Here is a 15,152-nt window from a genome sequence, read left to right on the forward strand (position 1 = left end):
CCGAAAGGGCCTGCAGCTCAGACACCCGTCTAGCCGATGTAATAGCCACTAGAAATAATGTTTTCCATGACAAAAATTTCAAAGTGCAACTTGAAGCTGGTTCAAAGGGTGGTAGCATCAATTTAGAGAGCAACAAATTTAAATTCCACGGTGATGTCGGGCTTCTGACTGGTGGTCTGATATGAAAGGAACCTTTTAAAAAGGCTTTACAGAGTCTGTGAGCCATAATAGGTGCACCACTTTCTTCTATATGATAGCTAGAAATGGCAGCCAACTGTACTCTTAAGGTAGCCGGAGAAGCTCCTTCCTGAAATAATTCAGTTAGAAATTCTAAGACCTTATTCAACAGAGCTGTAACAGGGTCCAACTGATGTGACTCCGCCCAGAAGACAAAATGTTTCCATTTACTAGTATAAGTCTTTGTAGTGGAAACTTTATGAGAAGCTACCAAAATATCTTGAACCGCCGATGTAAGGGGAATTGACCTGGCTAAAAAGGGAAGCGGAGCAGCCAAGCTGCTAGATGGAGAGATTCCAGGGATGGGTGAGGAACTCCTGACGAGTGAGTCAGTAGATCTGGCTCTGGGTCCAGCATCCAAGGTCCCCGAATGCGGTGATGCAAGAGAAAGGGGAACCAAATTTGACGAGGCCAGAACGGAGCAATGAGAATTATAGTCCTCTGAAGGTTGTTTGCTTTCTGCAGAAACTTTGCAATCAGGGAAATGGAGGAAAAGCATATAGGAGACCCGGGGCCAATCGTGCACCAGCGTCCCTTGGGACTTCCCTGGAGGGTAATAGGGCAAAGTAGCTCCTGCATTTGGCGTTCATTGGAGACGCAAACAGATCGCAGGTAGGCTGGCCCCATTTGCGAAAAATCTTTTCCGCAACTGACTGTTTGAGGACCACTCGTGAGGCAATAGTATTGCCCTGCTCAGCCTGTCGGCTATGGCGTTGGATGACCCGGGATGTGCGTTGCGATCAGAAAGCGACCGGTGGACTCTGCCCATTGCCAAATTCTCATGGCCTCTCTGCATAGTTGGTAGGACCTGGTTCCCCCTTGCTTGTTTATGTACCAGACTACGGACATGTTGTCTGTCTGAACTGCAATGGTCCCTGGAGGAAGAAGGGGAGCAAAGTGTTGCAACGCCAAAAACACTGCCCTCAACTCCAGAACATTGATGTGCAGATTGTACTCCAGATTGGTCCATTCGCCTTGGACTGTCTGTCCCTGAAAGATGCCCCCCCACCCTATCAGGGAAGCGTCCGTGGTTATCGTTGCTGACGGTGTGGGTAGCACAAATGGTCTTCCGCCCGGATAGGTTGCAAGTCTGTAACCACCACCTTAGGTGTGATTTGCATGTTTTCGTTATCAATATTTCGTGAGTCAGTGGAAGTTGTTGGAATGACCATTGTGCAAATAGAAGCCATTGTAGCACTCTCATGTGCAGTCTTCCCAATGGTATTGCTATGAGAGAAGCTGCCATGAGACCCAGAACTTTCAAAACAATTTTTGCTGGGGATTTCCTGGACGACAGCAGAAGGGAAATGTTGAATTGAAGTGCTACTATTCTTTCTGTCGGAAGTTTTAGAACTAACTGACGAGTATCTAATTCCGCTCCTATGAATAAGATATGCTGTGATGGCTGTAGCAAAGATTTCTCGAAATTTACTGAAATGCCAAGGTGTGTGCAAAGTTGTAGGGAGTAATCCCTGGCATGTATCAGTTGACGCCTGGTGGTGGCAGACAGGAGCCAGTCGTCCAGATACGGAAACACCTGGAATCCTAGGCGCCTCAGATGAGACGCTACCACTGCCATGCATTTGGTGAAGACCCTGGGGGCTGTGGTCAGACCAAAGGGCAGGGCTCGAAACTGATAGTGACTGGCTCCCAGCCGGAAGCGCAAGTGATCTCTGGACGCCCTGGCCATTTTGATGTGGTAGTCTCTGCCCTTCAGATCTATTGAGCACATCCAGTCGTCCTTCCGTAAGAATGGAAGGATCGATTGAAGCGTGACCATTCGAAACTTTTCCTTCTTGACAAAGGTGTTGAGATGACTTAGGTCCAGAATTGGCCTCCAGTCCCCTGTTTTCTTTGGAACTAAAAAGAACCTTGAGTAAGTTCCGAATCCTATTTGGTCCGCTGGGACTGGTTGGATGACTCTTTCTTAGCAGCTTTGAAATTTCTGTAGCTGCTGGGTCTCGCAGATGGGGTGGTACATCTGGGAGTTTTCCCTTTGGAATGGGGTGGATAGAAACGGATTTTGTAACCTCTGGTAACAATGCTTTTACCCAATTGTCTGAAGAAAGGTTTTGCCAGGCCTGAGGGTATAAAGCTAAGCGACCCGACTGCCTCCAGAGCAGGACAGTCGGGCCTCCTCTCAGGAGTGCTGAAAAGGTTTGCCAGGAAGGTTATCCCTGTCACCTTGGTTTTATGGACCCCTCTGCCGCCAGGGCGGCATCTTCCACCTCTGCCCCCTCTGCCTCTAGAGGGGCATCACCCTGTGTGTTTGGAAAGACCCTTGGGGTTCTGAAACCACATTTTCCCACCACGTTGCCCTTTGGGGTACGGTCTGGAAGGGGTGGAAAAACGGACTCCGACAGCAGACAGAGTCTTTCCCTCCTGTTCACACCGGGTAAGGGTCTCCTTTACTTTAGGACCAAAAAGTGTGGCTCCATCAAATGGGGCGTTAGTAAAGGAAGACTTGAAGGCTTCCGCAAACGAACATAAGCGCATCCAGGATTGCCTACGAAGAGCAATCGCTGAAGCCGCTGCCCTACTCGATCCTTCGGCTGCATAGGATATCAGCCTCATGGACGAGTTCACAATGGACGTAATGCGCTGTAACTTTCTCTGAGACCGCGGCATCTGTAGCACCCTGGAGGGTATCTCCCAACTCTTTGACTAGATCCCTCTGTAAACGTGTAAAATGGGTTAAATAGTTCAGGGAACGCATAGAGAAAGCCGCTGAACTAAAAATGCGCTTCCCGTATCTGTCCATGGTCCTAGAATCTTTGTTAGGCGGATGGACAGATGAGGAAGACTCCGACATCTCCTTTTTCGTGGCCGCTGCCACCACCATGGCGTCTACCGGAACTCCTTTGGTAAGGTAAGCTTTGTCCTGTGGTGCCGTGATGTACTTATTTGGCTTCCTAGGGACAGGTTCCACCGTGTCAGGAGTCTCCACGCCCTTGAGCAATTAATTCCATTAACTCATCAAAGGCGGAGTGACCCAGGAGGAGGAAGGACGGGCACCAAATGCCTTCAGCAAAACTGACTCATCCTCAGAAGGGGAGGGCTTGCCAGTCACCTCTCTGTTTAAGGATCTCAAGATGTCAGCAAAAGAGACATCCTCTGAAGGTGACTTAGGGACCCTTCTGACTCATCTAAGTCAGTATCAGATGTCAAGGATTCTTGTGGAGAATCCAAGTGTCTCCTCTTACACAGTCTTTTCCTAGGAACTTCTTCGTGGGGAGTATCCGAAGAAGCCTCCGAGGAAGAGGGGCACCCTCCAGGGGTGGCTGAGACACTGGTGCCCGACGCTTGGGCGTGGCCGTGGGTGCAGAGGAGGATAACGGTCCTTTGCGGGAGGAGAAGCTGTACCTGCTGATGTGGTTGTCTGAGTAGACAACACCTTCCTCATGAGGTCGAAGGCCCCGGGTCCCGAGTCGAGGTATCTCCCGGTTCGAAGAAATGGGAAGAATCCCGAGACAGGAGCCGAAGGCACCGACCCGAGGACGGAACCGAATCGATCCGTGCGAGGCCCCGAGAGGGAGAGTCGGAACCGAAACATCGGTGCGACTCTCGGTCCCGGAACCAAGGACAGATCTTCGGGCCCGAGACTCCGGTACCGGATCGGATGGAGTCGAGGTAAACGGTGCCGACCGAGAAAAAGACGGTTCTGGCACCGAGGGCTCCACAATCATCAGGTCAGCTTCTTCCGGCTCCGAAGACTGAACAGGTCTCGGAGGAGGAACAGATGGAGATAGTGGCAGGCCTTCAAGTCTCGACATCAACTGAGAGGAGACCGAAATAAGCTTGGACAGGGCCGTATGCTCCATAAGCTTCTGCACCACACGGTCCACGTCGGTGTCAGAAAGGGCTCTAGAAGAACGAGTCGAAGGGATCGAAGACGGAGCCGACCTCAATAGAGTCGGTGGAGGGAGCTCCGTCACCGGTTCCAAGACTCGAGGCTCGGAAACTGCCAACAGTTGAACACTCGGCCCCGAAGTCTGTGGAACCGGTGATCCAACTAAACTCGAAGAGCTCGGAGCCGATGTCTTTGGCTCCGACGCCTTCGACCTTCAAGACTTGGATGCCTGGTCTGAAGCATCCAAAGCCTCTTGGAAAGAGGGTTTCAGCAATCCTCTATCCATCAGTTTCCTCGCCTATCTGTCATGACCCTCCCACTAAAGAGTGACAAATAGAGCAGTCCTCTTGTAAGTGGAGAGGGCCAAGACAGTAGACACAGGAACTGTGGTTGTCTGTGACCGACATTTTTTGGCCACACTGACAACGTTTAAAACCAGATTTCATCTTTTCAGACATATTAACAATGAAAAGACAGTCCAGTCCAGTAAAAAGTCCAATCCAGTAATAAATGTCAAATCCGGGAAAAAAAGTCTGTTTTGATAAAGCTAAAAACAAGACTACCACAAGTTTTTAGTCAAAGAAGTCGAATCCGAAGTCTAATTCAGTTATAACTGCCAAAAGGGCAAGACTACAAAGGTTTTTGGTCACAAGTCCAAGAAGGGGTAGGCCCCGAAAACTCTAACTCGAAAGTTAACAAGTTAACTTATTCTAAGTACAGAGAATTCTGACACTGACACACCTACTCTTACTTAAGTAACTAGAATTTAAGAAGCTTTCTGAAATTTAGTACAGAATAGATAAAAAATCTTATCTGAACAGCCCCGAGCTAGTCTCCAGCGATGCATACTGCAGCAGCGGCAAACTAGATCTAAGGTAATGGCAGAGGGGGATTGTGGGTATTACATGTCCTCGAGCTTCTTCTCGATGCAGAGCTTGCAGTCGGCCGGCACGGAGCCGAGGATCGGCTCCGAACCCATGTGTAAGAACAAAGGCGAGATTGAACACTCTCACATTGATAGTTATGAATTCTATATTCCCAAGAAAAAGAATAAAAAAAGTAATATCAAATCTGTACCAAAACCTTCCCCTCTATAAACAAAGGGGAAGGAACTAAAAAGAAAAAAATAAGTGCTTGTTAGTTTAGGAAACTGTGAAAAACCTGTCTTTTTCTATGTGGACTAAAGACTGTGAATCAGAATTGTTACAGTCAATATAATACGAATCCTACAAGGCTGGCAAGAGAGAAAAGCCCACGCCCTGTAAATGCCCAAGCAGTACACTAAAATAGGTTTACTATCATTTGATTGAACTGTACTTGGCTGAACATCAAATATATGAAATAATTTGACTGAAAACCCATCTGACTGAAGAGCAATTGACTGAAAACCCATTTGACTAACAAGCAATTGACTGAAAACCCATTTGACTGAAACCCATTTCAATAAATCACAAACTACTGAAAATATTCAACATGAGAAAATACAACATAAAATAGTATTTTTGCAGGTGGGTGAGCCCCTCTGCACCCTCCATACCACCCACAATTAGATGCACAAATTCCATGGCTACACAACCACTTGGAAAAAAAAAACACCATACACAGTGAATCAGTGTTGGTGACCAAGCACTGATTCACTGTGTATGTGTTTTTTAATTTCTTTTTTCAAGTAGTGGTGCAATCCTGGAGTTAGTTTATATAATTAAAGGGGTAGGTTGCCAAAACTCCACATATGTGGAGTGCAGGGGGGCTTGCCCCCCCCCCCATAACAACACTATTTTATATTGTATTTTTATGCTGAATATTTTCAATGATTTGAGATTTAGTAAAACGAGTTTCAGTCAAATGGATTTCAGCCATCTGGGTTTTCAATGAAATGGGTTTCAGTTAATATGTTTTTCAGTCAAATTCGTTTTCTGCCAATTGCTTTTCAGTAAAATTATTTTAAACATTTGATTTTCAGTCAAGTACAGTTCAATCAAGTCATAGTAAACAACTAAAACCCTGTCAGAACCTATTACAAATAAAATTAACCTGACAGAAAAAATGGCAGGAAAGTTGTCACTACATGCAAAACAGTACACTACGACTCTGTCAGAAACATCTTAGAAGTAAGATTTAGTCTGACAGATTGCAGGTAAATAGAAGTTATGTCCTTACCATAACGTTCCATGTGGAGTGTTCATCTCGCCTTTGTTCTTACACATGGGTTCGGAGCCGATCCTCGGCTCCGTGCCGGCCTCTTGCAAGCTCTGCATCGAGAAGAAGCTCGAGACAATCTAATACCCACAATCCCCCTCTGCCTTTACCTCAGATCTAGTTTGCAAGCAAACCAATCTACAGAATAGCACATTCATGCTTATACACATATGTAAAGAAAGAATCTACAGATAATTATATATATCTAAACAGACACATATATATATATATATATATATATATATATATATATATGCCAACTATGTACACAATATTGTAACAGTAGCAGAATGCTCCTGGCCAGGCATCAAAGAACGTTCTTCCTAAGGGTGGGAGGGTGGGACTGTAAGAACAAAGGCGAGATGAACACTCCACATGGAACGTTATGGTAAGGACATAACTTCTATATGTGATAGTGTTCAATCTCGCCGTTTGTTCTTACACATGGGTAGCGTCCCTAGCTCCTTGATCCTGAGGAACTCACGGAAGGACGTTCTTGAGCACAGTGGAACCAAAGGTTGCCCTGTCCCTAGAAGCCTCGTCTACCTTATAATGAGAAATGAACGTATGTGGCTTAGACCAAGTAGCAGCCGCACAAATAGCGTCCAGTGGTAGGCGGGCTGCATGAGCCAAAGATGTAGACACTGACCTTGTGGAATGTCCTTTGGGTTTGTGTAAAAGGGGTTGATTTGAAGAATCGTAGACATAGATTATACAATCCGTTAACCATTTAGAAAGAGTTCTTTTGGTAACTGCAAGTCCTTTCCTGCTATCAGCAAAAGCCACAAAGAGTTGATCTGTTTTTCTGTGATCTTTTGTTCTATCCAAATAAAATCTTAGCTGTCTGTGAACATCCAATTTGTGTAACATATACTCCATTTTGTTGGAGTGGTTTTTGAAGAAAGTGGGTAATTCAATGGACTGATTAATATTGTTAATAGAACACACTTTAGGGAGGAAGGATGAATTGGTTCGAAGAGAAACTCTGTCAGAGTGAAAGATCAAATAAGGGTGCTTGATGGAGAGAGCCTGAAGTTCAGATACTCGCCTAGCGGAAGTAATGGCTACCAGAAATAGAGTTTTCCAGGATAAAATTTTAATGGGCAAGAAGAGGCAGGTTCAAACGGGGGCAACATTAATTTAGATAACAATAAATTTAGACTCCAAGGTGACGTAGGAGATCTGACCGGTGGTCTAATATGAAAAACTCCTTTTAAAAAGGCTTTACAAAGTCTGTGAGCCATAACAGGAGCTCCACATTCTTCCACATGGAAATTCGAAATGGCAGCCAATTGAACTCTTAGTGTAGCAGGAGAAGCACCCTGATGAAATAAGTCCGTTAAGAACTCTAATATCTTATTTAAGGGAGCTATAAAATGATCCACATGGTGTGTATTCGCCCAGAATACAAATCGCTTCCATTTGCTAGCATATGTTTTAGTAGTGGAAGCTTTATGCGAAGCCACCAATATATCCTGGACTGCCGGTGACAAAAGATCAGACCTGGCTAAGTTGGGAATTGGAGCAGCCAAGCTGCTAGATGGAGTGACCGGCGGGATGGGGAACCCCTGACGAGTGAGTCAATAGGTCTGGCTCTGGGTCCAGAATCCAGGGTCCCCGAATGCAGTGTATCTTCAGGAAGGGAAACCAAATTTGACGAGGCCAGAATGGAGCAATGAGGATTATCGTCCTGTGTAGGTTCCTGGCTTTCTGGAGAAACTTTGATATCAGAGGAAATGGAGGAAATGCGTACAGGAGTCCCGGGGGCCAATCGTAAACCAGTGCGTCCCTGGGGACTTCCCCTGGAGGGTAATAGGGCAAAGTAGCTCCTGCATTTGGCATTCATTGGAGACGCAAACAGGTCGCAGGAAGGCTGGCCCCACGTGCGAAAAATCCTTTTCGCCACTGATTGTTTTAGGGACCACTCGTGCGGTAACAGAATTGCTCTGCTCAGCCTGTCGGCTATGACGTTGGATGACCCGGGATGTGCGTTGCTATTAGAAAGCGACCCGTGGACTCCGCCCACTGCCAAATTCTCATGGCCTCTCTGCATAGTTGATAGGACTTGGTTCCCCTTGCTTGTTTATGTACCAGACTACAGACATGTTGTCCGTCTGAACTGCAATAGTCCCTAGAGGAAGAAGGGGAGCAAAGTGTTGCAACGCTAGAAACACTGCCCTCAACTCTAGAACATTGATGTGCAGATTGTACTTCAAATTGGTCCATTCGCCTTGGACTGTCTGTCCCTGAAAGATGCCCCCCCACCCTATCAGGGAAGCGTCCGTGGTCACCGTAACTGTGGGCGTGGGTAGCACAAACGGCCTCCCCTTGGAAAGGTTGCACGTTTGAAGCCACCAGTTTAGATCTGTTTTGCATGTCTTTGTTATAAGAATCTCGTGAGTTAGAGGTAGTTGTTGAAACGACCATTGTGCAAACAGTAGCCATTGTAGGACTCTCATGTGCAGCCTTCCCAGGGGAATTGCAATAAGGGAGGCTGACATGAGGCCCAACACCTTCAGTACTAGTTTTGCAGGAGATTTCCTTGACAAGAGTAGAAGGCGTATATGAGTCTGAAGTGATAATATCCTTTCTGGGGGAAGCCTCAGAATCAACTGGCGTGTGTTTAATTCTGCTCCTATGAACAAGATATTTTGTGATGGCTGAAGTAAGGATTTTCCGAAGTTTACGGAAATCCCTAGGTGAACACACAGTTGAAGAACAAAGTCTCTGGCCTGCAGTAGTTGGCCGGGTGGTGGCAGAAAGGAGCCAGTCGTCCAGATACGGAAACACCTGGAATCCCTGGCGTCTCAAGTGAGACGCTACCACTGCCATGCATTTGGTGAAGACCCTGGGGGCTGAGGTCAGACCAAAGGGCAGGGCTCGAAATTGAAAGTGACTGGCTCCCAGCCGGGAGCGCAAATGATCTCTGGATGCCCTGGCCATTTTGATGTGGTAGTATGCATCCTCTAGATCTATTGAGCACATCCACTCGTCCTTCTGTAAGAATGGAAGGATCGATTGAAGCGTGACCATTTGGAACTTTTCTTTCCTGACGAAAGTATTGAGGTAGCTTAGGTCTAGAATGGGCCTCCAGTCCCCTGTTTTCTTTGGAACTAAAAAGAACCTTGAGTAAGTCCCGAATCCTTGCTGGTCCGCTGGGACTGGTTGGATGACTCTTTTTTCTAGCAGCTTTGAAATTTCTATAGCTGCTGGCTCTCGCAGATGGGGCGGTACATCTGGGAGTCTTTTCTTTGGGATGGGATGAGATAAAAAGGGTATGTTGTAACCTCTGGTAACCACGCTTTTTACCCACTTGTCTGTAGTTATATTTTGCCAGGCCTGAGGGTATAAAGCTAGCGACCCCGACTGCCTCCAGAGCAGGACAGTCGGGCCTCCTCTCAGGAGTGCTGGAAAGGTTTACCAGGGAGTGTTTCCCTGTCACCTTGATGTTGCGGACCCCCTCTGCCGCCAGGGCGGCGTCTTCCACCTCTGCCCCCTCCTCTGCCTCTAGAGGGGGCATCACCCTGTGTGCCTGAGAAAGATCCTTGGGGTTTTCGAAACCACATTTTTCCACCGCGTTGCCCTTTGGGGTACGGTCTGGTTGGGGTGGAAAAACGGACTCCGACAGCAGACAGAGTCTTTCCCTCTTGTTCACACCGGGTAAGGGTCTCCTTTACTTTGGGGCCAAAGAGAGTGGCACCGTCAAATGGGGTGTTTGTAAAGGAAAACTTGAAGGCTTCCGCAAAGGAGCATAGGCGCATCCAGGATTGTCTACGAAGAGCAATCGCTGAAGCTGCTGCCCTACTCGAACCTTCGGCTGCGTAGGAAATCAGCCTCATGGACGAGTTAACAATCGATGTTAGGGTATTAAGTTGCGCTGCCACTTTCTCTGAGACAGCTGCATCTGTAGCACCCTGGAGGGTATCTCCCAACTCTTTGACTAGATCCCTCTGTAGACGTGTAAAATGGGTCAAATAGTTCAGGGACCGCATGGAAAAAGCCGCTGAACTAAAAATGCGCTTCCCGTATCTATCCATCGTCCTAGAGTCTTTATTAGGAGGATGGACAGGCAGAAGACTCCGACATCTCCTTTTTCGTGGCTGCTGCCACCACCATAGCGTCTACTGGAACTCCTTTTGTAAGGTAGGACTTATCTTGAGGTGCTGTGATGTATTTGTTAGGTTTCCTTGGAACAGGTTCCACTGTGTCAGGAGCCTCCCACGCCCTTGAGCAATTAGTTCCATGAGTTCGTGAAGGCGGAGTGACCCAGGAGGAGGAAGGCGAGCACCAAATGCCTTCAGCAGAACTGACTCATCCTCAGAAGGGGGAAGGGACTGCCAGTCACCTCTCTGCTTCAGGACCTCCAATATGTCCGAAAAAGAGACATCTTCTGAAGGTGACTTAGGGGACCCCTCTGACTCATCTAAGTCAGTATCAGATGTCAAGGATTCCTGTGGAGAATCCAAGTGTCTCCTCTTACACAATCTCTTCCTAGGGACTTCCTCGTGGGGAGCATCGAAGAAGCCTCGAGGAAGAGGGGCACCCTCCAGGGGTGGCTGAGACACTGGTGCCCGACGCTTGGATGTGGCCGTGGGTGCAGATGAAGACAAAGGCCCTTTATGGGGAGGAGAGGCTGCTTCCACTGATGTGGTTGTCTGGGTAGACAACACCTTCCTCATCAGGTTGAACGCTCCCGGGTCCCGCATCGAAGAGTCCCCCGGTTCGAAGAAATGGGAAGAATCCCGACACGGGCACGAAGGCATCGACCCGACGGAGCCGAATCGATCCGCGCCCGAGGCCCGAGGGAGAGTCGGAACCGATCGTCGGTTCGACTCTCGGCCCGGAACCAAGGACAGACCGTCGGCTCGAGACTCCGGTATCGGGTCCGACGGAGTCGAGGTGAGGGGAACAGACCGAGAAAAGGACGGTTCTGGACCCGAGGGCTCCACAATCAGTAGATCAGCCTTTTCCGGCTCCAAAGACTGAATCGGTCTCGGAGGAGGAATGGATGGAGATACAGGGAGGCCTTCAAGTTTCGACACCAACTGGGTGGAAACCGAAATAAGTTTAGAGAGGGCCGAATGCTCCAATAACTTCTGCACCATGCGATCCACATCGACATCCGAAAGTTTGGAGGAAGAACGGGTCGAAGGAACCGAAGACGGAGCCGACCTCAATAAGGTCGAAGGAGGGAGCTCCATCACCGGTTCCAAGACTCGAGGCTCAGGAACCGATACCAGTTGAACACTCGGCCCCAAAGTCTGTGGAACCGGTGATCTAACCTTTGATGAAGAGCTCGGAGCCGATGACTTAGGCTCCGACGTCTTCGACTCCTTAGAGGACTTGATGCCTGGTCAGAAGCATCCAGAGCCTCTTGGAAAGAAGGTTTCAATAGACCTCTGTCCATTAGTTTCCTGCGCCTATCTGTCATGACCCTCCCACTAAAAGAGTGACAGATGGAGCAATCCTCTTGTAAGTGGAGAGGGCCAAGGCAGTAGACGCAGGAACTATGGTTGTCAGTGACTGACATTTTCTGGCCACACTGACAACGCTTGAAACCAGACTTCACCTTCTCAGACATTAGAGGGAAGAAAGACAAATCCAGTAAAACAGTCAAATCCGATAAAGTTAGTCAAATCCGATGAAAATTGTCAAATCCGGTAAAAGTTTCCTTAACTAGGTAAATTTATGAAGGGTGTAGGCCCCGACAAATATTTAACCGATAATTTTAGTTAACGGTACCAATAACTTAACGAGATCACTACACAATCATACAGTTAACACTGAAAAACATCAAATAGAAATAGAATCCTAATAAAATATAACAAAATAAAGTTATATCTTAGCTTAGACTCTCGAGCTAGCTCCCAACGATGCGTATGCAGCAGCGGCAAACTAGATCTAAGGTAAAGGCAGAGGGGGATTGTGGTATTAGATTGTCTCGAGCTTCTTCTCGATGCAGAGCTTGCAAGAGGCCGGCACGGAGCCGAGGATCGGCTCCGAACCCATGTGTAAGAACAAACGGCGAGATTGAACACTATCACATGTTGCCACAACAAGAACACAAGTACCATATGCTCTGTTGTCGCCCTACTCAAATGAAACACTTCCCCACATTTAAAGCTTCCAAAAAATATAAAGTTTACACAAACAGTGCATTTCTACATCAAATAAGCCCCTATTCTAGCAGAATCTAAAAACAGCAGTCACAGACAGGAAGCAGTCATTAGGTAATAATTATGGGTCTGTTAATGCAACCATAACATATACACACACACACACACACAAACACACACACACGTATATATTAAACTTATTAACATATTAAAGATAAATATTGTCTGTATGGAAAGGTTCACCCAGAGGGGAAGTGTATATTAGAAAGGAGCTGGAAGGCCAGCTGCTGTTCTTGTGAAGCCTCTGAGCTGCTTCCACTAACAAAGTGAATACTGTATAAGAATGTGATGCAGAAAATCTGAAACATGAAGAACAAATGAAATCTGGACAGTGAAGTTAAAAACGAATAATCAATATGGTGTTTAAACCAGACACTAGGGCAGAGTATAATGTATTTTATTCTCATGTTCGAAGCACTAAATTTGAAAGAAATCAAGATGTCACTTAATTATTCAGGTCATTAAGTGTCACGAGTAGGTCTGAAAATGCTTACTTGTAAATAGGAAATACAGTACTCATTTTCAGACAGTTATATCAGAAGCTCCATCTGTAACAGGTTTATTTGACTTGCCAGATGTTTAATATGGTGAAAAAGAGTTATGATGTACAATTGGGTAGGAAGCTTCAAGTGATGGAGATCTACAGAGAAGATATGCTCCTTGTTCATTCCACAGTTTAAGTTACATCAGTGGTTTAAAGCAAAATACTTCAAGCTACATAGAGGTATGTGTTTTAGATTCATAGATTCATAGATTCATAGATTAGTACTAGGCTAACTGCCCTTGTGAGCCATTTTAAGCCTAGCCAGTTATCCCTTGTGAGACTCAAACCCTGCACCTTGTGTTTGTAAGGCAAACACCTTAACCATTAGGCCACCCTTCCCACCCACCCTTTGTTAAGAAAAAGTGGATTTACATTTTACTCAGGGAGAAAAATCAACAAAGAAGAAAAACTGGGTGCGTTAACAGAGACCTGAATCTTCAGACTCTAAGCAAGTGAATGAACATAAAGTAATAACAGTGGGGGGTCTCTTGGTCAATGATAAGGAGACATTTCAAACTGAGATTTAAAGAGTTTATATAACAGGTGCCTAAATATAGCATGGAAATGAAGATGCACGACTCAGAGATAGTAGATGCCATGAATTCACATGCTGATACCCTCAACCTCTTGTTCTCATAGGAATATGAGTGGGAGAGGAGTAATAGTACAATAACTGAGAGGCTCCAGTGCCTAAGAGGGAGGGGACAAACAGTATGACAAACTAGAAAATTTTAACATATGACATCTAAAAGGCATCCCTGCATACCTGTCTTTCCCACTGCCATTCTTCAATGTCACGTCTGCTCCATGGTCTATCAGCGCATGCACAATTCTAGGAGAAAAATGAATAGCTAGTAGTTTGATATTCATGAGGGCAAAACATTGTTAGAAAATACTGCACATCTCATCTTTGTTATTGTTAGAAAGTGAAGCGGTATGAAGCACTCATGTAAGCAGTAGATCTTGTAGCAGATTATAACACTTGGACTTTACACTCACTTTCATTAGTGATCTGCATTGTTTGTTTTTCTAATAAAAAGTATGACTTCCTACATTAAAGTGAAACGTGTAGCCCCTGTGTATCCAAGGTATTTGTTGGCATACCACATATAAACATAGCATTTCCTGCATCAAATTCAGTTCTTCCACTGAGAAACTCTACTAGTAATTCGTAATCATATGCAACAAGGGTAAGAGTTCCATGTCTATATGTATGCATTTTTAGAGTAGGTCACGAAAGAACACAACAGAAGAACTGGAGAAGTGAAAGTATACGCTTGCAACATACTTTCTTGCTTGAAACGCTATTGTTATAGCGAGGGCATCACACACGCGCATCATTCTTCAATGAGAATTTTTGCAGAATTGGAAAGTATAGTTGTGTATGCAAACTTACCATAACAGCAAATGTTCAAAAAGATCACTGATGCAGCAACCTAAACAATATGGGTTATATCCTGCCTAGGATATGACAACCTTCTGGCTTCCAAAGCTTAAGGGCATCTTCATTGCACCTTAACTGGTGAATAGTTTGAGAAGAGCAGTATAAAGTCAATGGTTAGGGCACTAAACATTCAGAGCTCTCTTGCCTTAGTATAAGGGAAGATAGAGCCCTGCACGCTAAGTATGTGTGAGGAAAAAAGAGAAATAGAAAAAAATATACACATCCTGGCATAAAATATAACAAAATAAGGAAGATGGAGGGAAGGTGTTCCGACTGCAACAGTTATGTTAAGTTTACTTACGCAACTCTACCATGTTCATACTTAGATCACTATTGCAGTAGCCCAAGCTATATGGGTAGAATACCAGAGTGTAGAAAGAAAAAAGAGGAGAAAGAAGGATCAGAATCCTGCAGCCCTTGAAGAATAGTTCTAGCAAAGCTTGCTCTTCAGCCTAAAGAAAGAGTCTAATTGTTAGTGCTTGATGAAAGCATGTACAGATGACCAAGTTGCTGCTTCTAGCTTACTCTTATACTCCACTCCTTTCTAAAAAGCCACAGAAGTAGCCAAGCCCTAGTAGAATGCACCTTGACCTTGCCTGGAAGTGCCTGGTTATGGTAAGAGTATCAAAAAGTAATAGCATGGGACAACCATTTAGAAATGATCTGTTTCGATACTGATTGCCCCTTGTTCATGCCTTCATA

At 45.8% G+C, this 15,152-nt stretch overlaps 1 protein-coding gene across 2 annotated transcripts in view; it reads right to left on the reverse strand.

Moving 5' to 3' along the window:
• The window catches only part of FANK1 (fibronectin type III and ankyrin repeat domains 1), a 1,042,588-nt gene that overhangs the window by 255,790 nt on the left and 771,646 nt on the right, over window positions 1-15,152 (reverse strand). Inside the window, exon 6 of one of the 2 annotated variants that reach the window (XM_044056181.1) lies at window positions 13,773-13,838. The exons of the other annotated variant lie outside the window; for it this stretch is intronic. Coding sequence (XP_043912116.1) covers window positions 13,773-13,838 — 66 coding nt within the window. The remainder of the gene's footprint in view (window positions 1-13,772; window positions 13,839-15,152) is intronic. 2 annotated transcript variants of the gene reach the window in all.

The sequence above is a fragment of the Protopterus annectens genome, chromosome 14.part0 (assembly GCF_019279795.1).
Source record: "Protopterus annectens isolate FY-2018-M chromosome 14.part0, PAN1.0, whole genome shotgun sequence".
Taxonomy (NCBI): Eukaryota; Metazoa; Chordata; order Ceratodontiformes; family Protopteridae; genus Protopterus; species Protopterus annectens.